The 24,849-nt window shown below is 39.1% G+C and overlaps 6 protein-coding genes across 14 annotated transcripts in view; 4 read left to right on the top strand and 2 right to left on the bottom strand.

Annotated features, from left to right (window-relative positions):
* LOC135939633 (fibroblast growth factor receptor homolog 1-like) overlaps nucleotides 1–881 on the top strand; it is a 31,314-nt gene extending 30,433 nt beyond the window's left edge. For all 3 annotated transcript variants that reach the window (XM_065484115.1, XM_065484131.1, XM_065484123.1), the window contains exon 17: nucleotides 73–881. In XM_065484115.1, the coding sequence (XP_065340187.1) occupies nucleotides 73–165 (93 nt within the window). In that variant the 3' untranslated portion in view covers nucleotides 166–881. The remainder of the gene's footprint in view (nucleotides 1–72) is intronic.
* A 318-nt stretch (nucleotides 882–1,199) lies between these two features.
* LOC135946057 (DNA (cytosine-5)-methyltransferase PliMCI-like) lies at nucleotides 1,200–9,747 on the bottom strand. The gene is made up of 22 exons (XM_065494097.1): nucleotides 9,598–9,747; nucleotides 9,287–9,536; nucleotides 9,018–9,209; nucleotides 8,835–8,953; nucleotides 8,481–8,731; nucleotides 7,967–8,290; nucleotides 7,780–7,913; nucleotides 7,536–7,727; nucleotides 6,999–7,166; nucleotides 6,377–6,527; nucleotides 6,210–6,308; nucleotides 5,922–6,162; nucleotides 5,359–5,552; nucleotides 4,412–4,645; nucleotides 4,231–4,362; nucleotides 3,758–3,960; nucleotides 3,598–3,703; nucleotides 3,021–3,188; nucleotides 2,805–2,959; nucleotides 1,937–2,168; nucleotides 1,762–1,878; nucleotides 1,200–1,508 (listed from the first exon to the last, which is right to left on the bottom strand). The coding sequence occupies exons 2-22, from the start codon at nucleotides 9,445–9,447 to the stop codon at nucleotides 1,449–1,451; spliced, it is 3,633 nt and encodes a 1,210-aa protein (XP_065350169.1). The 5' UTR covers nucleotides 9,448–9,536; nucleotides 9,598–9,747; the 3' UTR covers nucleotides 1,200–1,448.
* Nucleotides 8,995–11,252, top strand: dUTPase (Deoxyuridine triphosphatase). Of its 3 annotated transcripts, none has more exons than XM_065494144.1 (5): nucleotides 8,995–9,098; nucleotides 10,387–10,469; nucleotides 10,670–10,806; nucleotides 10,869–11,014; nucleotides 11,074–11,252. In XM_065494144.1, exons 2-5 carry the CDS (start codon nucleotides 10,387–10,389, stop codon nucleotides 11,128–11,130), a joined length of 423 nt encoding a protein of 140 aa, XP_065350216.1. In that variant the 5' UTR covers nucleotides 8,995–9,098; the 3' UTR covers nucleotides 11,131–11,252. The 3 variants fall into 3 exon arrangements, with proteins under 3 accessions (XP_065350216.1, XP_065350199.1, XP_065350208.1); XM_065494127.1 differs by lacking the exon at nucleotides 8,995–9,098 and adding an exon at nucleotides 10,119–10,279; XM_065494136.1 differs by lacking the exon at nucleotides 8,995–9,098 and adding an exon at nucleotides 10,155–10,286.
* Nucleotides 11,242–13,111, bottom strand: LOC135946064 (uncharacterized). 2 transcript variants are annotated; one of them, XM_065494108.1, is made up of 3 exons: nucleotides 12,974–13,111; nucleotides 11,518–12,559; nucleotides 11,242–11,461 (listed from the first exon to the last, which is right to left on the bottom strand). In XM_065494108.1, the coding sequence occupies exons 2-3, from the start codon at nucleotides 12,518–12,520 to the stop codon at nucleotides 11,268–11,270; spliced, it is 1,197 nt and encodes a 398-aa protein (XP_065350180.1). In that variant the 5' UTR covers nucleotides 12,521–12,559; nucleotides 12,974–13,111; the 3' UTR covers nucleotides 11,242–11,267. The 2 variants fall into 2 exon arrangements, with proteins under 2 accessions (XP_065350180.1, XP_065350188.1); XM_065494116.1 differs by having other exon boundaries at nucleotides 12,982–13,111.
* A 236-nt stretch (nucleotides 13,112–13,347) lies between these two features.
* Nucleotides 13,348–16,029, top strand: LOC135948221 (F-box/WD repeat-containing protein mec-15-like). 2 transcript variants are annotated; one of them, XM_065497384.1, is made up of 8 exons: nucleotides 13,348–13,421; nucleotides 14,029–14,104; nucleotides 14,174–14,318; nucleotides 14,377–14,513; nucleotides 14,610–14,839; nucleotides 14,896–15,265; nucleotides 15,324–15,542; nucleotides 15,604–16,029. In XM_065497384.1, the coding sequence occupies exons 2-8, from the start codon at nucleotides 14,063–14,065 to the stop codon at nucleotides 15,688–15,690; spliced, it is 1,230 nt and encodes a 409-aa protein (XP_065353456.1). In that variant the 5' UTR covers nucleotides 13,348–13,421; nucleotides 14,029–14,062; the 3' UTR covers nucleotides 15,691–16,029. The 2 variants fall into 2 exon arrangements, with proteins under 2 accessions (XP_065353456.1, XP_065353457.1); XM_065497385.1 differs by lacking the exon at nucleotides 13,348–13,421 and adding an exon at nucleotides 13,547–13,571.
* Nucleotides 16,030–16,495: 466 nt separating this feature from the next.
* On the top strand, nucleotides 16,496–24,835 carry Tnpo (transportin 1). Of its 3 annotated transcripts, none has more exons than XM_065475607.1 (16): nucleotides 16,496–16,625; nucleotides 16,686–16,871; nucleotides 17,219–17,294; nucleotides 17,358–17,455; nucleotides 17,519–17,677; nucleotides 17,842–18,057; nucleotides 18,114–18,416; nucleotides 19,069–19,566; nucleotides 19,718–20,137; nucleotides 20,450–20,684; nucleotides 21,010–21,108; nucleotides 21,172–21,267; nucleotides 21,691–21,766; nucleotides 22,158–22,332; nucleotides 22,616–22,741; nucleotides 23,276–24,835. In XM_065475607.1, the coding sequence occupies exons 2-15, from the start codon at nucleotides 16,761–16,763 to the stop codon at nucleotides 22,721–22,723; spliced, it is 2,670 nt and encodes an 889-aa protein (XP_065331679.1). In that variant the 5' UTR covers nucleotides 16,496–16,625; nucleotides 16,686–16,760; the 3' UTR covers nucleotides 22,724–22,741; nucleotides 23,276–24,835. The 3 variants fall into 3 exon arrangements, 2 of the variants coding, with proteins under 2 accessions (XP_065331679.1, XP_065331678.1); XM_065475606.1 differs by having other exon boundaries at nucleotides 20,438–20,684; XR_010574064.1 differs by lacking the exons at nucleotides 21,691–21,766; nucleotides 23,276–24,835 and having other exon boundaries at nucleotides 20,438–20,684.
* Nucleotides 24,836–24,849: the final 14 nt, after the last annotated feature.

Genomic DNA, 24,849 nt, shown 5'->3' with positions numbered 1-24,849 from the left:
ATTGCTGCTTTGAAAATAATAAGGGAATGGAAGTATTCCAGGTGGGAATAAAATATATATTTTTATTTGCAGGAGTACCTGGACCTGGGTCTCCCTCAGCTGGATACGCCAGAGACGAGCCCAGAAAACAGTGACGCGAGTACGCAGTTCCCCTACCTGCTGTGAGATCTCCCTTCCGTCCACCCTTGGATACAAACTCCCACCAATTGTTATATTTTCCTAAGGAAAGAGTTGAACTTTCCGTGTTAAAGAGAGAAAAAGTGCATTTCCCAGCTCAAGATCCAAAGTGCAAAGAGGATAATCAAACTATTGTAGTTTTTTCCTAGAAATGCTGAAAGGCGAAGGAGCAAAACATCTCATGTGTTCAATATTACCTAATTTTAACACTGATGCAATTATTATATAATTAATTATTTGTACTTGACTTAAAAATTAAACACAAGTGCCTGCAAAGAAATTTATCAAAATTTCGAGTTTAAATGATTTTGGTGTAAAATGATAATCGCAATTATTTTTGTACCCAATGCAACTTGTTCACCAAATACTTAAATGTTAGTGCAAACACATACTTACCAGTATTACGCAGCTGACAGTTGATTTTGTTCGCATATACAGATATTTGTAATTGTAAGTGCGCCCCAGTGAATTCGAACGGTGCTTATGAAAAGCTACAACTGGCGTTCAGAAAAATGCTCTCTTTTAGAATCATTGTTATTATTTGTAAAAATGTACACTAGTCAAAAGTTTATTGCGTATGTGGGTATAAAGAAAGCATGTCTTAAATACATTTGAATTATGTTCTAGAATTGTTCGTACACTCATCCAAATTGCAACAAAATGTATGTATATCTCAAAGCAAATAAAGTCTAATAGAAATGAAACTTTTAACTCGTTTTTCTTTAAGAAAGTCTGCTTAGGAATAGTTGAAATATTCCCATGTGATGGCAGCCTCCAGGCTTACATTAAGATATCTATACTTGCTACGAAATTTGGTAGCAATATTGCCTTCTCGCTTCTCCCATACAAAGAAAATATAATAAATATTAATTTTTTTTTTACCAATATCTGTACTAAATATTTACAAAACATCAGATATTTTAAGATCTCACAGACGAAGCAGGTCAATTACTACTCTAATCTAAATTATCTTTTTGTTGTACAGTTAATAGAGGTGATATTTAAATTAAAAGTTGTGGCAATGAGATTTAAGAGAGGAGTATATATTGTTACACTTGGAGTATACAGCAACAATGTTATAAAAATTCACAAAGCTCTTAAAAATATTTGTTCATATTTTTTAAAGTAGAAAGTCCATCTTACCAGATTTCCCGCTCCATGGGAGCAATATAAAGATTTTAAGTTTTTTGATGACGGGGTACAAGAGTAAAACCTAAACCTAATACGATAAAAGGCTCTTAGAGCACTCTCAGACGCTGTCACTGTCACGCTCAAGTTTGAAACATTCTCGCGATGGATGCAGCCAGAAGAGGAGGAACAGCGTTGCCCACCTAAAAGCACAAGAGAGTGTTCCCATTTATTTTAAATGTGTCGCAGAATGCTGCCCAATTTTCCAACAAAAATAATCCTCAAATGCCTCAAGTTATGTTTTATATAAAAAAGCATCTCGTAAATGCATTATTTGTTGCTAAAATTAAAAATTTTGTAGCATGCAGTAATTAATATATCTCAAGTCTTTTTGTCGAATTCCCTTAATGGTTCATCTTAACTTGCAATGAAAGGAGTAAATGTAAATTAAATTACCTGTCGGTAACGATCCTCCATTGAGCCACTAAGCTCAAAGTGGTCAGGGATGCTCTGTGATCGCGCAAGTTCCCTAACAGACAAGCACCGGTCGTACGTCGAATGCAAGACTTGCCCCTGAGAGAAACAAATGTAAACCTCACTCAAGAGAAAACACTGACAATGAGCGGCGTACCTGCTTGCCCATGGGTTCGGGTATGGTCACTGTGGTCTGAAATTGCCCACCCAGTCTTACCCTGCCGTAGAGGCCGGCCCAGTGGGCATGCCTGTCCGCTGTGTGTGGCAGGCACCATGGCACAATGGATTTGCGCTCGTCGCGTTTGATGCAGGCCACGTTTTTTCGATCTTCTTTTGACACAAAATTACAAGGGCAAACGCCTCGCTTTCCATCCTTTGTTATGTACTTCCTGAAAAAGTTAAGTGCCTAAATTAAAGCAAGATTCGTGATGACACCTGGTAAAAGTCAAATGAATGAAATAATAATGAATTTTCTCTAGATTTTTGATTTGAAATAGCTGTATGATGAACGCTTCTAATAAAGAGGATATTTACTTCCCCGAAACTCCAGATATTTGTTCTGAAAAGGTGCAAAAACCAGCAAGTGGCGAGCTCAAGGTTGCAAAAAACCCGCATTTTTTAAGAAAAATGGTAGTGCAGTGGTAAAATGCGTTTTTTCAACTTTTACCAGTTTCTTGCAGGCAATGTTTTAACCTTATTTTTCAATAATTTACTAATTATTAGCAAATATCCTCCACTTGAAAAAATGTCAGATATACATTTTTGGAGAAATTGAGGCAGCAAAATGGCAATTTAAAAGAAAATATCTGCATAGTGGAGGAAATTTAGAGCACTTTGACCGAAATTTTAGATTTTCACGAATTAAAAATGGAATGGAAATAATAGATATATATTTCTTACAATTCTTGAGCAAGAAATTGGTAAAAATGAGTGGTAAAACATGTTAAAAACCAGTGGTGAAAAAACCGGGTGGTAAGCAAATGCAACCCTGGTTTCTTATGAGATACAGTTGAGGAAGAACTCACAGTGGTACGGTGGTAGTGCCATCCTCCAGCAGCAATCGGGAGTTTGGCATATCCCGCCAGTCCCCTCCAGGAGGAATGCATTTTATGCGGGCCTTGTCCAGCGCTGATAGGTTCCTAGTGATGTGGTCCTTCAATTCTTTGCTCTTCAAACGCATCTGAAACAATGCAACGCAATTATTGATCACCAGCAGCTACGCAAAGCAAAACTGGTCATACATTGTACTGGAAGCTGGAACAGCAAGGCAAATACTTTGACCGCGAGTTAGTGACACCACATGGAATATCAGGAAGATCGCCGATCGCGTCATACACGTTCACAGCTCTGAATGGTGCAGACTTATAGGTTTCTTCTCCCAGAAGACCGTAAGTGGTGCCATCGGCAATCTGGAATTAATGTAAAGCAATCACCAGGGGCGTTCACATGAGAGAGCAGACTTTTCTGCAGGGTTGCAAAAAACGCATTTTTTTAAAAGTGTCCTAGTTCCTTGCAGGCAATGTTTTCACCTTAAGTTTTATTAATTTACAAATTATTAGCATGTAACCTCGACTTGAAAAATTGTCAGAGAAAATTTTTTGGAGAAATTGAGGAAGCAATTTAAAGAAAATATCTGCATACTAGAGGAAATTTTGAGCACTTTTGACCAAAAGTTTAGATTTTTACAGATAATAAAATGGAATAAAGTAATTTCTTGCGCAAGAAATTGGTTAAAATTGAGTGGTAAAAACCAGTGGTGAAAACACTTGGTGGTAAGCAAATGCAACCCTGCTTTTCTGCGAGGATTAGTTAGTTTACCTGTCTCCCATTCAGTGCCAGAGTGTAGGCAGGAAGGTCCAGGGTGTACTGCACCTTAGGCAGCTGAGGTAGAATCTCCCCTCTCCTTGCTCCAATTATGATCGTCCTGAGAAGTGGAAACAAATCAGTCTCACGCGCATTAGAATAAAAATGGGCCCACCTGTAGCGCGATTGAGGAGCACCGAAATTCCCTGCTTGAAGCACGGAGTATCTGAGCTGGTAATCCAGCTTTAAACAACAGCCTATTACTGTTTTCAAGTAGAGCCCTTGGTTGCTGATAGCAAAATTCTTGACATTTTCAAACAGAAAATATCTAGGTTTGTAGTGTTCAATTATGCTGAAAAACGTGGCCACCAACGAGTTCTGGAATTATGAACCACAAATTAATTAGTTAAACACACATCCTATGATTTACAAAAAGGAAAGACAAGTATATGGGGATGCTCGTGTATTACAAATAAAATACAAATTAAAAGCTACAGGATCAATTCAAATAAGGCTGGTCTAGAAAAAAGATCCTTTGATAACTGTATTATTTTACCATTTATGATCTTCATTATTTGTAAATCAGATTGGTTTGATATCTCTTTTTGTTAAATTTCACTCAAATGTAACGTTCAATCATATACTCACTTTAAACCTAGCTGCAATACCAGTATGGTAGCGGTTCATTGAAGAAAATCCTTGGCATGGCGGCCCACCAACTATCATTTCTACTTCACCAACTTTCGGGTAGCGCTGGTTAAGAACATTTTTCTCCTTTCCCTACCAAAAAAATTGAATTATGCATCCACAGTGATATTGAGATCCTTACACTGAGTATATCTTCTAACCAAGAATTGATATCTTGATTGAAGACAACCGCCTCAGGGAAGTTTTTCTGGAATGCATCAGCGGCGTCCTTGTCGACCTCGCAAGCCCACCGGCTGTCAGTTAGCCCGCCAGCATGCAGTCCAGCAGACAGCCCACCGCAGCCAGCGAACACATCCAGACATTTCAGCCGCCTAGATGGCTTCACGTGATCTGGTGGGGCCATGCCCATTCCAGTCTGAAAAAATGACATACTATGTGAGTTATGTCATCAACACTGCAGACTTACTAACAGTAAAATCTTCGCAAATTGTTTTAGGTCCGTTAGGCACATGAATTAATTAGGTGCACCTTCAATGACCTTATGAGAAATTAGTATGCCTTTATTTACTTTTAAGTCCAACAAAAGTATTGAAGCTTTGATACAAAATTTATGCTATTTTAAATATTTCTTATGGTAAAACTCTTATACAACGAAAGCATTATCAAAGATGCCGGATGCGAAACATTAGAGATGTTTGGTTCAGTGCAGCAAAAGATTACCATGGTTAATCATTTGTCTCAATGTATTTTTTTTTTGCTCTTTTTATCCCTGTCCGAGGACCGGGAAGGGCGCGCACTGCACTAGCACAAATGCTGAAACCCGGGTCCCAATAACACCGCGAACGGATAACATGGGCGCACCAGGCCGCACAGGGACCCAGCCCACTCAAGGGCCACTTGCCTCCGCACCGAGGACTGCATTGAAACGCTAGAAATTCGTCCCGTGAAGCCAAATCACGCATGCTGGAAAGGTGCAAACCAGCAAGTAGCGAGTCGGCGCCGGTGCGCCTCCCAGTTCTGTGCTAACATTATTGAATGCATTTTCATGTAGCATTCACAGTAAAAATACATATGTATATGTGCTTTTGTCTATCAAATTATCAAACCTTTGGAAAACTTGGGACATACCTTAGGATTAACAGCTCCTTGGCACTGCTTTGCAAGAAATGGTAAGTTATTGCTGAGGGTGTCCTTGTCATATGAGGATCTGAAGTAGAACCGCTTTTCTCCAGATTCAAGCCAATCTTCCAATTTGGCCCTGATGAAATTCTTGTGTGCCACATACGCTACTCCCAGGATATCCTTTGCTTTGATCTTGAAAACTGGTGTGAACAAGGTTTACATAATTTGGTCACCAAGTATTATTCTTAATATGGTTGATTAGGGCAAATCACTATATCCATATTGAGGCATGAAAATGTGCAATTAAAAGAGAAGAGAGAAAGTGGTTCAATATTATTTAAAGAACTGGTCTTTAAGCTATTCTTGAAATGCGTATAAGTAGTCAATTATACACAATCAAAGGGAAAGATAGTTGAGTTTATCAAGCTTTTCTTAACCTCATTGCTGAGGAACGTTATCCATTCAAATCTTTCAATTATTAAACATCAGGTTGGGAGAAGAAGGGGGTTTCAGGCAAGTTTGGCTTTTAATATTTGTTTGTTCTAAAACAAATTAGAAAATGATTCTACCTTTGTCAGTGTAAAAGAGGAGGTGGTGTGACATCTTTTCTGTGTCTTGTAGCTTTGTCTGCGCTGCCCTCCGGAACAGTCTTACTTTCAAATCCACATGGTAGGGATCAAACAATGTCTGACTGTTCCATTCAGTGTCCACTGACACAATTTGGCACACATCAAGAGGATAATAATAAACTTCAGGAGGTCTGGTCTTTTCTTTCCTGAACGCTTCCATGTATATGGAGGGGTCCAGTTTCTAAAACCATAATTAGTGAACATCAAATTGCAAAATTGGTAACATACAATAGTCTTCTTTGCTGGCGCTTTGGGTATTTCTTCATCCAAACCTTGGATTAAAACGAATGAGTTACAGCAGTAGACATCACCGAGATACTGGAAACTCTGGAGGGGTCAAGTTGAAGAAAGAGGTACTCATTTGCAAGAAAATACTGTACAATTTATATTTTTACCTTTATAGGTCCTGGAATTGGCCGAACTAGATGTTTGAGTCTCTCTTTTTCTATCATTTCACAACATTCACACTTGATCTTGAAGCCCTGCCTCTCAGCCACGTCCTTCAAGTTTGGCAAGCTGATAAAAGCTCCACTGTCAAGGTCATGGCTAAAATTTCAGAAAACACAATTAACTTACCAGCGCAAATTCGTTTATAAACTAATCAACTTATAAAATTTTTTAGAATGATAAAAGCAGAGTCTCCAAAGGAAAAGAAAGCAGAGAATTTTTATTTCTACTCTCATTTACCCAATTTAAATGTTTAATAAAGATTCATTTAGTAAATCATTTCACTTATTTTTTTCATATTTGCAACCATGGTGAGTTACGGCAACATATTTTGAAATGCATTTTTTGTTTTAGAACAAACAAAATATATTAAAAGCCAAACTTGCCTGAAACCCCCTTCTTCTCCCAACCTGATGTTTAATAATTGAAAGATTTGAATGGATAACGTTCCTCAGCAATGAGGTTAAGAAAAGCTTGATAAACTCAACTATCTTTCCCTTTGATTGTGTATAATTGACTACTTATACGCATTTCAAGAATAGGTACTTTGAATGCGTAATTTATACATACCGCATTTTATAGTAAAATTGATGAGGAACTGCGTCCTTCTCATACTCCAACCAGTGCAGGATTGGCAACGTGCATTGTATGTCTTGAAATGGAACATCTACACAGGAAGTCGAACCAAAAACCTCTCGCCTGTCGGCCACTGTCTCCAAAATGGTCTCGTGGCTCTGCCTAAAATTCAAGATGGATTACGGATATTGCGATAATTTAAAGGGCATGCTGAACTGTCAATTTGAATTTCTCTGCAATAAAATTAGACAAACATCTTTTTCATTCTAGAAAGATGTAACTACCAGTTCTGAAAATAATGAATCAAAGCTACTTAATGCAGTTGAAACGCGGTACTTACACTGGAAGACAAGGCATAAAGCATTTTTATATTTGTAGGTAAAATACGAGTGAAAGTAGAAACTATTTCTTCTGTTAGAAGTATTCATCTTAAGAAACAACTAATTTAATTTCAATTTCATAATTTCTGAACACTTATGCAACTATTTAAAATTTTGAGTGATAACTGAGAGTTAAGGTAGTATTACTCACATGAAAAGGCGTACGTGACAGTGACCCTCATGTCCAGCACCTTCTCTTGCTTTGGCCAGATACTGCACTTGGCCAAAATACGGTGTTTCAAGCTTGCGGCCCTTCACCACTAGTTTTCTGTTGCAGGAGAATCTCAAAAAAGAACCAGGCTCTACAATGATACTGTTTGAGCTTTGGATGATTCCGATTTTCCTAGAAATGAACTGATTGTAGAACTATCAAGGAAGCAAACCAAAAATTATACTTGATGTAATCGAGTGTGGAATTAAATGTGCCGATGCTAGTTCCAGCAATATAATTCCTTCCTATGTCCGGAATTTCCTCAAATGTGCTGATTTTTTGTTCAAATTCGTCACTTGTTGCGTTGCAATGGTTGATCTGCACAAGACACGGAATGAGCAGAGCAATTTATGCAACTAATAGTTCCTTACGCTGTCGCCCACAATTTTCATGTGCTCATCAAAGACAAGCGAAAAAGCCTCATTGACAATTGGCGTGGTTGTGGCCTTGGTGATGCTCGGTAAAGCTATCTTAGATTTCTTTACGTGCACTTTCCTGCCTTTTGCCTTTTTACGCAAGTCTAAATTGGCTAGATCGCAGAACTCCCGGTAGAACGGGAGTGAGAGGAGGTGCGCGTCGTTAGTACCATCTGCGTAAGGCTCTAGGAAGTATGCGGTGACATGGGCGTGAATAAACTGCGCGTTTTCTACCAATTCTTCCAGCGTGGGGATGGTCAACAGCGGATTGTTCGAAGTCTATCAAAACATTCACATAAAAATATTTAGTACAAATCATAAGCAAACACCTTCATCTACATATTTCTTTTATTTTTCATTAAAGAAATTCTGTTATTGGATCTCCCCACATGCAGAACATTAGAAAGTCAGTCAAAATATTCTTCCAAAATTGATTGCGTGAATAAATACAAAAGACTTTAATTATTACCGAGAAATCAGCAAGTATTTCGTCAAGGCTTGCATCACTGCTCTCGATCATACTCTTAATGAGGTGATTAGCGTAGTGGCAGATATTTAGCACGCTCGAGAAGAATGGAACGTACTCCTCGGCCACACTCACAATCTTGTAATTTCCAAATTCAGAGACCACCCATAAATTAACATGGGCTGTGCCATAGCCAGAGACAAACCACTCATTGATTGTGGAGGATTTCTGGCAAACGATGCCTGCTGACGACTCTAAAATAATAAAATAATGGTTAAGATTTGATCCAAATTGCAATGTATGTATTTGTATATACTTACAAAATAAAGTAAAAATGTAAATATATATTATACTAACGTTCTAACTTTACTGTTGTGTCTTCAACTGCTCTAATGGTACCAGCCATGAATAGATCTTTATCCGTTTCAACTACATTAGAATCAATGCTGCACAGGTGGTTGTTCCTACAGAAGAACCTGAAATTCAGAAAACCAGAGGTATGATTCTGTTTAACATTCGTGGAAGCTTCTCTCGACTTACTTTGCGTCAGAGACCTGAAGAATCGGCAGCCCATTTGAATCATCATACTGTCTTGAATCCGCTAACTGCAAAGATTCGTCCGTGAGTATAACTGGTTCGTCCACAAACTTATCGTCAGGGGCAGTAACGGAGGCGGCGGTCAAGAGATCCGCACCGCAATCTTCGCAACATGCTGTCGTGTCTTTGGATAGCCTGCAAATTTATGTAGCATTTAAGTCATTAAATTTAAATCCTCCAGCATTACATTATCTCCAATAATAGATACTAACTTTTGCTTTTTAGTAGCAGGCATTGAATTTGACAATAATCTACGCTTGCGACCTTTGCTTGCTGCAGGACTTAAATCATGATCTTCGTCTTCTCTTGTATTGGCATTCCTCAAAGGCCGCCGTAGAGTACGAAAAGATTCTTCTTCGCCTGGACTGTCCATCGCTTGGTTGATTTTTACGGATCTTTCTTAGAATTGTTAGACAACACCAGAATGAGACAGATTTAATCTGCTCACAATCAGTCCGATAACTATAAATAGATATAAATGTATTTCAGATTTTGAAATTTAAGTGTTTGTGAGATTACATACATACTGTCGAAACTCAAGGAGGCGAAACATTTAATTTAGAATCCAGAGCAAAAACAACAATTCGGTCGTCAGATCATGCTGCAGAATAATGTCGGATGCCGGTGGTTGTGCAGGTTGTGGTTCAGTGTCGGTATTTCGGGTATTTCCGTCGGGTGGCTAGATTCACTGGAATGTAAAACGATTAGCTAGCGCAACTTTAGAAAGTATGTTCTTTATTTAATTCAATTAAAAATAATTTTTCGCTTCACTGCGAACAAACAACTTAAATGTTTTATTTTTATTCGATTTGGTACACACTAATTAAACCTTTCTCTATTCAATTTCGTTTTGTCACTTGTCAGGCGTATAAAATTAATATAAGAACACATAATATCCACTTACCGGTATCGGTAGTTTGCGTCTCGACTGTCTCGACTCTCGAGGACGTTTACATTAGATGGTATTATTTTGCCGCTCTTTTCTTCCTACCATGTGTTTGCATCTCAACACTGCAGCAGCAGAGCAGCAGCCAGCACCATCCCCTCCCTCTCCAGCCAAAAATATTATAACATTGGAGGGAGGCCACTAAAAACCGATCGATTTTACCGCCAGAATTGTTGCTTCAGCTGCCTCGACTGCCTCTAATTTGTTTGTCGTCTGTGTCGGCATTCAATTTAATTCCAATTTTACTGAAACTTTAGCTGTAAGCTGTAAGTGTGAATTTTATCATTTGCTTTAGTGATATTACCTTTTCCGTAATGTTTATTAGCATGGTTTAAGTAAAAATATTCATCGTATTGTCGTTTTCAGATGTTGCGTTTCGCAAAGTTGACCGAAAACGCTTTTGCTCCAATGAAGGGGTCGGAACTTGCGGCTGGACTGGATTTAAGGAGGTATACACAAACGCAATTTTTTTCATTTTGAACTTTTTTAATCTACAAAATTATTATGGTTGGGTCTATGATAGGCTTGTCCCCTCATTCTCATAATGTTCCTGCTTAAAATAGAGGTGACAAGACCACCAGCCCTCCTCATATCATAACTGCTCACCCACACCATGTAATTACGTCATAAATTTATCTGCAATTTTCAGTGCCTATGACTGCGTTGTTCCTGCTCGCGGCAAGTTCCTGGTCAAAACTGACTTGCAGGTTGAGGTTCCTCCAGGTTGCTATGGACGCGTTGCTCCCAGGTCGGGTCTTGCCCTTAAGAATTTCATTGATGTTGGAGGTAAACACGTGCACCAAAAAATAAATCAGCTGCGTTAGCTAATTCATTTTGTTTGGATTCAGCTGGCGTGGTTGACGCTGATTATCGGGGAAATCTTGGAGTTGTCCTTTTCAACCATGGTGATCAAGACTTCAATGTCACAAAGGGGGATAGAATTGCTCAGTTGATCTGTGAGAAAATTATCATCCCCGAGATCCTAGAAGTCAAGGTATAAGAAGTTAAATTTTGACTAGTGATGTGTTTTTCACTGTACATTATTTGATATAGAGTCTCGAGGAAACTGCGAGAGGAGCTGCTGGGTTTGGATCTACAGGGGTCCACTAAACCAATTTCTCAACTGATGATAGGTGATCTGTCACCCTCCATTGTAAAAATCTCTACACATTGTCCTTTATTCATTAGCCATTCATAAGTTTAATAAAAATGCCAACTTGCTCATAGTAAAACTTGTTTAATCATGACTAAAATTTAAACTTAAATTGCTCCGTGTTTGGAGGCGTATCTCTAGAGCGTTTTGCTGGAGACTTCCATCTGTAGTGTTTCCTTAACGTCATCAATTCCAAAAATTCTTGATGCTGTTTACTTGTTAACACAACCTTGAGATCTACTGTCGACTTCATAATGGCCGCACAGCCTCGAAGATCGCCCATATCACCTGGAATCGAACATGAATGGATTATTAATTATTCAGCCAAATTTAAGTAAACCTACATCTATAGTCGAAGAGAAGCCGCATGGGTATGGTGAGCTGCGCACGGAGGTTGTTGCTTATAAGGTCTTGGATGAGGTCCTGCACCAGGTCGGGCCTGTCTCTACCTAGCGCCGTGTACGTGGCCGTCATCAGCTTCTTGCTGAACGTCTCCACGAGCGTCCTGCTGCGAGAAATTTCGGCCAGCAACTCCCTAGCCACCTGCTGGTCGCTGAACCACTCGCTGATGAAGCACGCGTGCCAGAGGAAGATGACTGGGCGGCTGTCGGCAAAGTCCCTATTGAGCCGCAGGGCCAGCTGTTTGCACTGCACGAGCAGAGCGTCGCTGCTGTGTTTGCTGACCACGTCCTTGATTATTGAGGCCAGGTGGCTCCTTGCCTCTCGTCTTGAGTTCGGTAAGCGCACGTAGAACTGCTCCACGACCTGAAGGGCCTTGGCCACTTGGTTTGTAGCCAGGTATGACTTGAAGAGGCTCCCGATGAAGTCAAACATGGGAGGAATAGGCAGGCGGTGACAAGTCGACTCCAGCTGAAATATTCCTTCGACGAAGTCCATTTTTATGAAGGTCAGTGCCAGGCTTTTCAGCACTGCGTGGTCGACCTTGCTGAGAATTTCTGGCGATTCCAATATTCTCAGCATCTCTTCGTGATCAAATTTTTCTCCGTCTATGGACAGTTTGATTAGACTGATGGGGTACGTTTTATGCTTTTTGGTCAAATTTCCATCCTCCTCAGGCACTATTTGGATCTTGACAGGCGAAAATATTTTGATCCTCTTGTTTTTCATCTTGTTTTTCCATGTCTCGGACTTGATAGAAACTAAATTATTCACAAAACTATCCATACTGTCCTCATTATTTGATTCCTTCTTGCAGGAGCTGTTCTCATTTATTTTGCTGGATTTGTTCTGCATTGGCGTCATGCACTTTGCAGCTTCAAATGCAACTTTATTGGCTAGAAGGCGAGTGCCTAGGTGAAACTCTCGCAACGCTAACAGAGCCGACATGATGGTATGCCTGTGTAGCACCTCGCGCTCATTCAATTCCTGCAATCATTATAATTGAAGAAAATTAAAACACTATGCAATTTTTGTTTAGAAATAATAATATTTTATTTATTAAATTCGTCAGATTTATATATAATTCCTCTATCACGCCAACATGGTTTGCTGGCACGATCATTCTACATCTCTGTGATCAGTATAGAGATCTTCGGGAAAGCATTTTCTACGTCGCATGTTTTTACAAGGTCTAATCTTCCACGACACAACATGTCATTACTACGTACACATGGATGTACGATTTTTATTGAACAATTATCCTTCAAACTAAGAATGAATTAAGAAAACCCTCTGCCCATACTCTTGTCAGATCTCGCAGATCAAGAACTTAATAAAAAGTCAAATGTTTTGAGTTAAACGACAAACTTATATATAATACATAAATTCGAAATACCATACCTCCTTACATTTTTCCCATTTTCCCCGTTACAAATTTTTTTCTTTGTTGTTCATCTCAAAATTCTCTGGCCTTTGCTCTGCTCTCCTTACATTTAGCTTCACACGACCCCAGACCCCAGACCCAGTTGTTTACTAGAACAGGTCAATGTACTCCCATATTGTCCCATATGTTGAGTCAGTGCTGCAACCAAACAATTTTTCTTTGAAATATTGCAACAGGTATAATGCGCCAATTTTTGCGTTTTCGTTAATAAAATATGAAATTTTGATCATTTTGCAATTTTTTATTTCAAATCAGCATCATATGAATGCAATAAATCGAGAAATAAAAAATTCTTTGAAAAAATGTTGTTGGTAATCGCAAAACTTGTCTTTTGTCTTGTACCAGCTGATCTCCGTAATAAATACAACACAATCATCTGATCCACATTGATGGTGGTGATTCCAAGTAAGCAAGCATCCTGATTCCAAATCCAGACTCACCATTATTTGTCCCGTCTGCCTGTGGCTGTGGCAAAATCCCGTTTGTGCCAAAATTGCCAATGCCAAGACATCTTTAGTTTAAGCTAACACTGTGAAACCGAATTATCCGAAAAGAGTAAAAGGTGGTGTAGGCGGAAGCTCCAATTATGCCTCACCGCAGGTCCAAAATAATTAAACAGTAGTTTTGTTGTGCTATCTTTACGCTTGTCGCTGCTTTGATTTCGATTTTCGAAATGTGTTAGCTTGAGGTATTCACAAACTTAATTTTTTGATAACATAGACACACGTATCTACATAAATATGTACTATAGATATTATTGCATTTATTTATATATTTGAGGCAGGAATAATTTAACCGCAATGTTCTTTTGCAAAACCTGATGTGTAGGACGAATAATGTAGGTTGATTTTTTTTATTTTGTTACGCCCAACAGAGAAAGAATTGCGACTGCGTGCAACGTTATATGTTTGAGAGCGTATGCATGTAATTTATTGTTGCTCGCGTTTTACGAATTAAAACCGGATTTTGAGTACACACACCCACAATTTTGCAATTTTCGTTAAATTTTCAGAACCTTTGAAATGTGATCAGCCGGTCATTCAACAATGGACTGCGATGTAGACTATCTGTCCAACTTACCGATCGAGGTCTGTTTCATTTGATTCGATAAATCTTCTGAGCTTGAATTGTAATTCATCCTGGAATTTGTGATGCAGATTTTCCTTCATATATGTTCATATCTGGATATCAACAAGTCTTTGCCAGCCTTAAAATGCGTTTGCAAACAGTTCAAATTCATTTTAAGCGACGATTTAGTTTGGAAATCTAGAATAGCCGGGAGGTGGTTCCCAAACGAAAAAGGTAAATTGTTCATAAAATTGTTGAGTAAATACGTTGATCTATTTTCTTTCTCTCTTAGGAGTTGAAGTAGACTGGCAAGAAGCTTGCAAATGCATTGAAAACGAAGCTTCTTATTTACGAGAGCCAAGCACATGTGATCAGCTAGTGAGTGAAAGGGCACATGAAACTGATATTGACGCCTTACATATTTTAGAGGTAAGCTTAATATTTGTCTATGTTGATATCTGCAATTATATATTATCAAGTATTTAACTTGTGGCTTGTTAAAAAATTTCAAAAACTGTGATATAGAATCACAAAACAATTTTCACTGGCTCCCGTGATGGACTGATCAAAATCTGGAACATCAACACCGAGGAAAAGGCACTGGAAAAGTCGATGATCCTGCCCTGTGCGCACAATGGCTGGATTTGGAGGATTGAGTCAGAAGACTGCCACAGCATTTACTCTTGCAGCTTTGACCACTCGCTGAAGCACTGGAACTTTTCCGGTGACAACCTGGTTGAAGTGTGGAGCTTGGAGTGAGTGGCATTATTTAAGAACGATCAGTTTTGACCAAACTCTGTCTCTCTCACAGTTTAAAGTTTCCCGTGCTATCGATTAAACTCGTGAATGAGAATGTGATTGCTGCTGGCGTACACAAGGAGGCTGTACTCGTTGATCGGCGAACTGGCACGTCCTTCAGGACCATTTTCAAGGACAACCACGTCAAACTCTGCTTGGAGATGATCAACGACAACTATTTGCTGGCCAACGGTGCTGGAAAGAAGATTTGCTGTTATGATCTGAGGAACGACAAAGATGAAGTGGTTTCGTTTAACTTTGGACAAGTGACGCCGCTCGTGCCGCTGCATTTGGCCACCCAGCAGAACATTATGTATGTGGCAGACGGTAGTTCCAAATTTTACTCTGCTGACATCACCAAGAATGAGCCTTTGGCTCTCAGAGTAAGCTCAAATAATACTTGAGATGGCTGGAAAACGAAATGCTTTGATTGATTATCAGGGCTACTGTGGTTACGATGCACAAGGAGGCGCCAATGCAAAAGTCTTTGGAATGTTTGCTAGCTACACTTCTCTGATATTTGGGCTTAATACAGGCTCGTCAAGCCGCTTAGCCTTTTGGAGGACGAAACCGTCTTTGAAAGAAGAGGAAAACAGGTATTCTGTGTTGGCCAAGTCTGGGGAAATGCTGAATCTGGGTTGCAGCAGCTCCATTTGCAGTGTAAGCGAGCTTTAAGTAATTTTGAACTATGTGGTTTACTAAATTAACTATTTATTTATAGAATATGCATTATCGAGACAGTATGGTAGCGGCTGCTCATACAATGTCCAATGATTTGGTTTGCATCGTGCCGAAGGAGTTTCTGTGAATTTGCACCATTATTAAAAGTCATTTTAATTATTTGTTTCATTATTTTACAGTTTATACTCTCGCGTTGAGTCAGAAAAACGATTGTTGAAATTGTTTTTCATGTATATTCTGCCTCCTTAAAATTATTAACTTAAAACAAAGCTAACAATCCCACTGACACGTCAAAGACTTGCATTTTTATCTTTCCTTACATGGTTGTTAAATTTTCCGTAACATTCACAAATTTTCTTTAATTAATAAATGTTGTTACAGCTACACTTTATTTATAAAAAATAAATTGTACACCGAATCTATGATCCGCAATAAAATTAATTTATATCTAATCATTGGAAACAAATATATTGGTTATAATTTAATAATACATTGACTGCACTGTTTCTTATAAGTATAATATTAAACAAAACGCAATTATTATAATCAATAAAAATAGGTTAATAAGTGTCATCCGACATCAATTTAAGTCATCTCTCATTGGCTCGATTGACCCGATTGACAATGAGTATCAAATCCGCTAATGATTGAAATTTGAAAAGACGTGCGCAAATATGATGCACCTGAAGCATTGGAGGTTCTGAGGGAGCGACCAATCCGCGTTTTGAAATGCACACTTATTTATTACCAACATAACATATATTTTAAAAAAATTCCCAACGACCAAATTTTACCAGCTTGATATCTTGCCTTTTTTGCCCTCTAATAGGTCACATTTTGTGAAGATTTTTTACCTTTAATTAAATATTTCAGTCTTAAGCTATGCTGCCGTTCAACGGAAATCTGGAAATTATTTTGAGGCTATCGAACTTCAAGGTGATTATCTTGAGGGAAACGAGAAAGCATGTATTATGTTGGTGCGACTGCTTTAGCTGACAATCGACCGACAAGTCGGCGAGTGAAATTCTATGAACATATCACCGAATCTTCCTAATTTTATTGGTAAGGCCTTCGGATTATCATTTGTTCTCGTCTTCAAAGTGCTCATTGTGTCTTCCAAAGAATTGCATCAAATTCAACCGCACAGAAGCAAGGAATCCGCGGTGGTTTTGAGTTTTTCGCCACACAAGCTTGACAATGTCATCGAATATGGCGTGGCAGCCACAAGAGGAGGGCTTGAGACAAATTTTGCAGCTTTTAAAGGAGTCGCAGTCGCCTGACAATGTTACTCAACGAGCAGTGCAACAAGTATCCTTTACTGAATTATATTTGGCGTGAGAAACGCGCCTAAATTTATCTGGGTGCAAGAGCCACTTGATAGATATATTAAAATTTGGGACTTGCCCTGATATTGATCCATTCTTTGTATAGTGAAGTATCATACATGGGGGCCGTCACTAAAATTGCACGGGACCTCATTCTGTCTCGCATTTTATGATCAACTTGGAAATTAACGTTAATAGTTTTTATAGTCTCCGTTATCTCCTGCGTTTTGACAGGACTTCAATTTTTATGTTTGTGATAATGAAACCACAAAGTTGGCTTTGTTGATAATAAGCACTGTTTTCGGCTATTTTCCTAAACATGTTTCTTAGAAATTGGAAGAGTTGAACAATTTCCCAGACTTCAACAACTACCTAATATTCGTCCTTACTAAACTCACAAGTGAAGGTAGATACATAAATTTGAATTTAATGTTTTCATCAGCAGCATTTAATTCATTAAATTCCACAGATGAACCAACCCGATCTCTTAGTGGGCTCATTTTAAAGAATAATGTTAAATCCTACTACCACAAATTTCCTCCTGAAGTCACAGAATTCATCAAGCAGGTAAATTCACTCCATTTTTGCCGTTTCAAACATTAATTAAACTGCGATATTCACGCAACGCAGGAATGTTTGTCGGCTGTTGGCGATCCTTCCCCGTTGATACGAGCCACTGTTGGAATCTTGATCACCACCATTGCTTACAAAGAAGAGTTGGTCCATTGGCCTGCTTTGCTTCCAGCTTTGTGTCAAATGCTAGACTCGCACGACTACAACGTTTGTGAGGTAAAAAATGTTTCATTAAATTTAAGCCCAGTTGTGAATTTTGATTGTAGATAAATATGGGTGGGAGGGAATCTCGTTAACTTGAGTCTCATATCAGGAATTAAACCTAAGACGCTGTTTTTAGTACCAAATAGTGATAGTTAACTTGAATTTTTCAAATACAGGGAGCTTTTGGCGCCCTGCAGAAGATTTGCGAGGACTCAGCAGAACGACTTGACAGCGACGCCTTGAACCGACCACTCAACATTCTAATTCCAAAGTTTCTACAGTTTTTCCAACATAACAGTCCAAAGATCAGGTCTCACGCCATCGCATGCGTCAATCAGTTCATCGTCGGGAGAACCCAGGCGCTGATGGTGCACATCGACTCCTTTTTAACAGTATGTCCCTTCTCTTCCTTGAATAGGAAAAAATGTTGTTGTAATTCCTTTCGTAGAGTCTCTTCCATTTGGCCACGGATGAAGATCCTGAGGTAAGGAAAAACGTGTGCCGCGCTCTGGTCATGCTGCTTGAAGTGCGAATGGATAGATTGATTCCGCACATGCACAACATCATCGAGTACATGCTACTGCGAACCCAGGACCCCGATGAAACGGTTGCGCTTGAGGCCTGCGAGTTCTGGCTGTCGCTGGCTGAGCAACCGGTGTGCAAGGACGCGCTTGCACCTCATTTGAATAGACTTGTCCCCGTTCTCGTGCGTGGAATGAAGTACGCTGAGATTGACATCATTCTATTGAAAGTAAGAAACGGCTAGACTTTGAATAATATTTCAATATTTTTTCAAATCTATCTTTAAATTGTAATGATAGGGATTTTAATTTTATTTTAAAAAACGATATTACTTGAAAATTAACCGGCCAATTAACTTCATAATATACTTCTGACCATAAGTGCCCTAAAATCCAATTTTTTAAATTTTACTGGTTACGCCCTCTTTTTTAAGCAATGGAAATTAATTGCTTCTGGGGTGAGAAAAATTATAAAAATTTCACTGCGAGAAGATAAAAATGAATACTATTCAGTCTTGATAGTTAATTATTATTTCCTCAAAAATTGCAGACTTTCGAGAGGGGTATGTGTTTGGCCTCGTTAAAATTTACCAGTTAGTTGATAGTAGTATCCAAAACTGCCTACATTCAGAAAGCTGATTAAATTGTTCAGTGCTTCTTATGATGTTACTATTTTTAGCATCTTCAGAGGCATTTCAAAGTTAATAGTGTTATTTCCTGTGATATTAATCTCTTCATTGCACAATTTAAAAATAAATCTTTAAACTTTAAACTGCAAAGAAGCTATCTTAAAACACATTATTTGTTGTTAAAATTTTTTCTGTTGAATCAGTTTGTTTTTATTGCTACAACATAATTTAATAAATATCTGGTTTCAATCAGGGTGACGTGGAAGAAGACGGAATGGTGCCGGATAGAGAAGAAGACATTCGGCCTCGGTTTCACAAGTCGCGGACGCACACCATCAAGCACGCGGAGGAAAACGGAGAAGGCGAGGAGGATGACGACGATGACGTGCTTGACGACGACAACTCGCTGTCTGACTGGAATCTGAGAAAGTGCAGCGCGGCTGCGTTGGACGTGCTTGCCAACGTCTTTCATGAGGAATCGCTGCCTGTGCTGGTGCCTATCCTGAAAGAGACGCTCTTCCATCAGGAGTGGGAGATCAAAGAGTCCGGCATCCTGGCACTCGGGGCCATTGCTGAGGGCTGCATGCAGGGCATGATCCCCCACCTGCCAGAGCTCATCCCCTACCTGATAAACTGCCTATCAGACAAGAAGGCTCTAGTCCGAGCCATCACCTGTTGGACCTTGAGTCGCTACTCGCACTGGGTAGTCACCCAGCCTCACGAGCAGTATTTGAAGCCACTCATGACTGAGGTGATTTTTCAATTTTAATTAAATTTTTAAATAAAAGAATTTTCCTTGGTGCTATAAAACTATCATTTTCCTAAGAAATTGAGTAGTTGGAAACTCTTGCATAATGATGTAATGAGATAAATGCTGATGTTATTGATTGTGCGGTTTTCAGTTGCTGAAACGAGTCCTGGATGGAAACAAGAGGGTGCAGGAAGCAGCCTGCTCAGCCTTCGCCACCCTGGAGGAAGAGGCATGCACCGAGCTGGTGCCATATCTGGGATTCATCTTGGAAACGTTGGTTTTCGCATTCAGCAAGTACCAGCATAAGAACCTGCTGATCTTGTACGACGCCATCGGCACCTTGGCTGACTCTGTTGGTCACCACCTCAACAAGCCTGACTACATCAACCTGCTGATGCCTCCCCTCATCCAGAAGTGGAACGTCTTGAAAGACGAAGACAAGGATCTCTTCCCGTTGCTCGAGTGTCTATCGAGCGTAGCAACGGCGCTGCAGTCCGGATTCCTTCCCTACTGCGAGCCAGTTTACCGGCGATGCGTGTCGCTGGTCGAGCAGACGCTGAACCAGCACCTTGTGAGTGTCTCCCTTCAGTCCTCTCATACATTTCATCAGCAGGGTTCCGAAAAAGCTGGCAGTCTGGATTAAACTGGTTAAAACCGGGTTTAACCAGTTTGGCCCAATATGACTTTATTTTTCTGGTTTCGTCACATGTCACTGTCAAATAATTTTTTCATCACTGATATTTTTAAGGTTTAATGATAAATGAATTGATAAATTAAAAACCCCGGATTAAACCGGACAATTTAAATTGGTCAACATAATTCGGAACCCTGTTTATCAGTTTAATGTAATTTAAAATTGTCTATTTACCAGGCCAATACCCAGAGTCCAGAGCAGTACGAGGCTCCAGACAAGGACTTCATGATAGTGGCGCTTGACCTGTTGTCTGGACTGGCGGAGGGCCTCAATGGCCATATAGAAAAGTTGGTGGTCAACTCAAACATCATGCCGCTGCTCTTCCAGTGCATGCAAGACCCTATGCCTGAAGTGCGGCAGAGCTCCTTCGCCCTGCTTGGCGATCTCACCAAAGCTTGCTTCCAGCACGTCGAGCCTTGCATTCGTGAGTTTAGAAATCTGATAAGCAATACGTTAAGAAGAACGCCTTTGTTCATTGAGATTCGTCACATTTTTTTCGATTTAATTGTTCTTTGTAAATTATCACAAAGTTTTGAAACGATCCTTGCTACATCTTTGTCTGCGTTTAAAAGAATGTGCATCCTTTATTGTGCTTAGTTGTTACTTAACACTTACTTAAATTTTAGGTACACTAAACTTGACTCACAGAGCTAATTGTCTTTTAATTTACTCAATAATTAAAACAATAAAAAATTACGTAGAATTTTTGTTTAAGATGATTTTACATATGGTGATATATCTGTTTTCAGCTCAATTCTTCCCTATTCTGGCGCAAAATTTGAACCCTGAATTCATTTCTGTGTGCAACAATGCCACCTGGGCGATTGGAGAGATTTCTATAAAATTAGGTAAAACATCTTGTTGCCTCTTACTCGTCTCTTGAATAATAATATATTTTCAATGAAAAATAGGAGGTGGTACTAGCAATTACATCCCACTGGTTTTGGACCAACTAGTAGTTATCATCAATAGGCCTAACACCCCGAAAACCCTATTGGAGAATACAGGTAATGTTTCTAACACATTATTAAGCGCATCATTTTTTCTAGAATCTTTGAAATGTGACAGTCCCTATTTATTGCCATTTAAAACAAATGAATTATATTTCTTTCCAAGGGACAAGGTAGTTTTAAACTCATTCTGTAGTTGTTCGAAATAAGCTCATAACTTGGCTTCTCTGCAACGAGTTTTAGCGTAATTATATTTTGGCACTTGATGAGATTCTTGCTATTCACACAACTCGATTGATCAGTGTTTCATGAAAAGATTATCTGTTTTTCGGTGGGATTGATGATGATTGTTTTAATTCATCGTTTATTTTAAAGTGATGCAAACTGCACCCACCTTGATTATCATTCTTGTTAACGATTATTTAATATTATGTTTCTATTAAGTGTATGTTTTCTCTTTGTTTTGTTTTGGCCCAATAGCTATTACTATTGGCCGGCTAGGGTATGTGTGCCCTCATGAGGTGGCTCCTCTGTTACAACAGTTTGTGCGGCAGTGGTGTGTAACCCTTTTCATTTTTATTATCAATTTATCAATACCTATAAATATTTTTAAAATAAATTTGCTTTGCCAACAGTGAAGGGAATTCTCTGTTTATGTGTTGAATGCATTTGGTTTTTAAATACATAGTTTGCTTTTTCTAACATCTCGTTTCCGATTATTAGATCTAGTTTGACCCGTTCAGTTCCTTCTTTTATCACTCGACTTTTTTAATCCCTTCGCTCCCTTTCACTGATTCAGTTAATCGACAAGTCAGCAACAACCGTGACTTGTCATTTTCAGTGTCAGTCTCAAACGCATGAAAACCAAAAAATGAGATGTCTTTCACTCGTGGCACTACTTGTCGTTGCATGCGTGTCGTGGCGCGCTAACTGTTTCTCGCTGGCAGGTGCACTTCGCTGCGCAACATCCGAGACAACGAGGAGAAGGACTCTGCCTTTCGGGGTATCTGCCAAATGATCACAGTCAACCCGGCCGGAGTCGTGCAGGACTTCATTTTCTTCTGTGACGCGGTCGCCTCCTGGATCAGTCCTAAGGAAGACCTAAAGGAACTTTTCTCAAAGGTACATCATACTTAAGTCTTTTATTCACTCTGTTTGCAAACTTCAACTTGGTTTTGTAGTAATAATTAACACTATAGACACGTAGTATTTGAATAATTACTTAATGCATACCCACAATCGTAAATATTTTAGTAAAATTTCACGTATATTCATTCACAATTGAATAAAAATTATTAATTAAGATATCCAAGTTTTGAAAAACTAATTGAGTTGTAAACAGCAACAAATTCAAAATTTCTGATGAATTTTAAATACAGGAGATTATTTTATCCTGTGTTTTCAGATCTTGCACGGCTTTAAGAACCAAGTCGGCGAGGAAAACTGGAAACGTTTCTCAGACCAGTTCCCTGTTCAGCTGAAAGAGAGGCTTACAACCATGTACGGCGTGTGAAACGCCTTACCACCTTTGGTAAGAACAATGGCGCATGCCAGCTGGTACCTTCTAGCAAAAAATGTTTGCAGAGTATTAAATTTGATATTCGCTGCAATGAGTATACATAGCAGTGAATATTTTGAAAATCTGCATCGCTAGCAGGGGTTTTTGTAAGACCTTGTAATTCTCGTATATCGTTAAATATTGTGCTATTTAGTTTTGTTACCTACATTACTAAATATTTACTAAGGCAACAACGCCGCTGACAACCCTTTCGCAAATTCGAAGAGCATCTTACCATTATCACTAGAAATCGATATAAATAAATTTCAATGATTTTTTATTTGCTTTTCACATTTTTTATGCAATCCTGAACAACCAAAAATCAGCAGAATTAAGCCTCTGTTTATTTCATATTTGATACAAAGTTGTGCATCCAAACAAGATGCCTGAAACATGAATTTACTATGTTCGCTTTGGAGCACTCGGTGTTATTCCATAGTGAAACGACCTAATTGTAAGTAGGAAAGTGGAGTAATCGTGATTGATTGGAGACCTGTCTGTTTTCAGGAGGACACAGTCGCTGCTCCTCTCCGTCGTACGGTAGGGAATCTCGGGCGGGAGGGTGGGTGGGTGAAACCACTACTAATTTGAGTACACACACAACTACAAGACGAGCTGCAGGGAGGGGGGTGCTACTTATCGCGGGCCTGTTTTATCTCTCACTTACGCAGCAGCGTGAAAGCAACCAACAATCGAAAAAGATGGCTCTGAATAAATGAACAAAATGAAAAAAAACTCGTGTATCGTAGCAAGAAAGAAGGTGGTTGCGCGCTGCCGACTCGCGGGAATCAATTCGACCTCGGGGGCTTGTAATTCAAAACGACGGGCGATTATATTTTCCGGGGAACCAATAAACAGTGTAACGCAAGACGAACTTAGAGCCCACGCAGAGAAAATGCTGCAGAAACAAAAGTACCCAGCATATCACAAAATTATTGTCAGAACGTACTGTGTTTTGGTAGCAAAGCGTAGGGGTAGAATCGTTGTTAGACATCACCTCTTCCATCTTTTTCCGAGCGCAATCCGCATCTATTGTTCTCACCGCTGTCCTACATACTACTTTCATTTCTGTTTTACGTTGTTGGCAAGTACACGCAGTAGTGTTCCTGCCTCTTACAACGGCTGGTTCCTGCTCAATTGTAATTAATTAATAACTACTCTGCATGCCTGTTAGGACCAATGTTTTCCAAGACCCGAACCAGTGAAACATCTGCTAATTATTGCGTCCTCTGCGCACGTAACCTCAAAACTTGCTGGCGTTGCTGTTCATCTTTTCAAGTAGTAGACTCAAGTTGGCAAAACTTACTTTTTTTACGATCGATTAGGTGCTCTGTTTGATTAAGTACGGATTTATTTTTGTTATTTATTGTAAGTATGATGACGAGATTGCTTTGACAGCAATTTTTAAATATTTTTTCGCACTCGATAGGCTGTTGAATAAATGGGGGGACTGATTTTTATAGTACATTGTTATAATGATTATTGTGAGATGAAGATATGAACCAACTTTTTAAACAATTTATAATTAAAAGAACTGCTAATGTTAGGGATTTAATAATTCTTTATTGTGATGATAGGTTAATAAAAGAAGAAATGAAGAACGGATGAAGTAATTAAAAACGACTTAATAAAGTAAATGTTCACTGCAACTGAGGGGAATAATGTTAAATGCTACTGAGATGTCTATTCGAAAGAAAGTCTTTTTGTTACATGTTATTATTATTGTATTGAGAAGCGTTCTTAGGCTGTTGTCAGGGACTTCTTGTAGTCACCTCTCGTATAATTATTATTTGCCATTGTCCGCCAACTTGCTATCCACAATCCTGACGAAATTTGACCAACGCCGCAAGTTAGTGTAGCTAGCTCAGTGTGACGAGTTTCCGCCTAATTTTCGACTAATTCGCTCCCACGTCGGCAAGCAATATCGAGACATCTCCGAACCGACCGAGCCCGAAATTGATTGAAAATATAGGTGTCGACCTTTTCACATGTTTTACTCATTAGTGCTTTGTTTTATGTTAAAATTGTTCATCTAGCTTGAATAAATTTCCAGTGTCAAATCCTTTATTTTCTTCATTTGA

This window comes from Cloeon dipterum, chromosome 1 (genome assembly GCF_949628265.1).
Source record: "Cloeon dipterum chromosome 1, ieCloDipt1.1, whole genome shotgun sequence".
Taxonomy (NCBI): Eukaryota; Metazoa; Arthropoda; class Insecta; order Ephemeroptera; family Baetidae; genus Cloeon; species Cloeon dipterum.
The sequence above is the reverse complement of the archived record's forward strand: the minus strand, read 5'-3'. Positions and strand labels throughout refer to the sequence as shown.

What these genes read in the sequence shown, in the direction of transcription:
- LOC135946057 (XM_065494097.1), bottom strand. Translation starts at nt 9,447, where the DNA reads ATGGACAGTCCAGGCGAAGAAGAATCTTTTCGTACTCTACGGCGGCCT. An exon ending in CCTGCTACTAAAAAGCAAAA is followed by an intron (nt 9,210 to 9,286) that starts GTTAGTATCTAT and finishes ATAAATTTGCAG; the next exon opens with GCTATCCAAAGACACGACAG. An exon ending in GCTCCTCAATCGCGCTACAG is followed by an intron (nt 3,704 to 3,757) that starts GTGGGCCCATTT and finishes TCCACTTCTCAG; the next exon opens with GACGATCATAATTGGAGCAA.
- dUTPase (XM_065494144.1), top strand. Translation starts at nt 10,387, where the DNA reads ATGTTGCGTTTCGCAAAGTTGACCGAAAACGCTTTTGCTCCAATGAAG. An exon ending in GCTGGACTGGATTTAAGGAG is followed by an intron (nt 10,470 to 10,669) that starts GTATACACAAAC and finishes TGCAATTTTCAG; the next exon opens with TGCCTATGACTGCGTTGTTC. An exon ending in GAATTTCATTGATGTTGGAG is followed by an intron (nt 10,807 to 10,868) that starts GTAAACACGTGC and finishes GTTTGGATTCAG; the next exon opens with CTGGCGTGGTTGACGCTGAT.
- LOC135946064 (XM_065494108.1), bottom strand. Translation starts at nt 12,520, where the DNA reads ATGTCGGCTCTGTTAGCGTTGCGAGAGTTTCACCTAGGCACTCGCCTT. An exon ending in GCTTCTCTTCGACTATAGAT is followed by an intron (nt 11,462 to 11,517) that starts GTAGGTTTACTT and finishes GTTCGATTCCAG; the next exon opens with GTGATATGGGCGATCTTCGA.
- LOC135948221 (XM_065497384.1), top strand. Translation starts at nt 14,063, where the DNA reads ATGGACTGCGATGTAGACTATCTGTCCAACTTACCGATCGAG. An exon ending in TGTCCAACTTACCGATCGAG is followed by an intron (nt 14,105 to 14,173) that starts GTCTGTTTCATT and finishes TTTGTGATGCAG; the next exon opens with ATTTTCCTTCATATATGTTC. An exon ending in GCAGCAGCTCCATTTGCAGT is followed by an intron (nt 15,543 to 15,603) that starts GTAAGCGAGCTT and finishes ATTTATTTATAG; the next exon opens with AATATGCATTATCGAGACAG.
- Tnpo (XM_065475606.1), top strand. Translation starts at nt 16,761, where the DNA reads ATGTCATCGAATATGGCGTGGCAGCCACAAGAGGAGGGCTTGAGACAA. An exon ending in GCACGTCGAGCCTTGCATTC is followed by an intron (nt 20,685 to 21,009) that starts GTGAGTTTAGAA and finishes ATCTGTTTTCAG; the next exon opens with CTCAATTCTTCCCTATTCTG. An exon ending in AACCCTATTGGAGAATACAG is followed by an intron (nt 21,268 to 21,690) that starts GTAATGTTTCTA and finishes TTGGCCCAATAG; the next exon opens with CTATTACTATTGGCCGGCTA.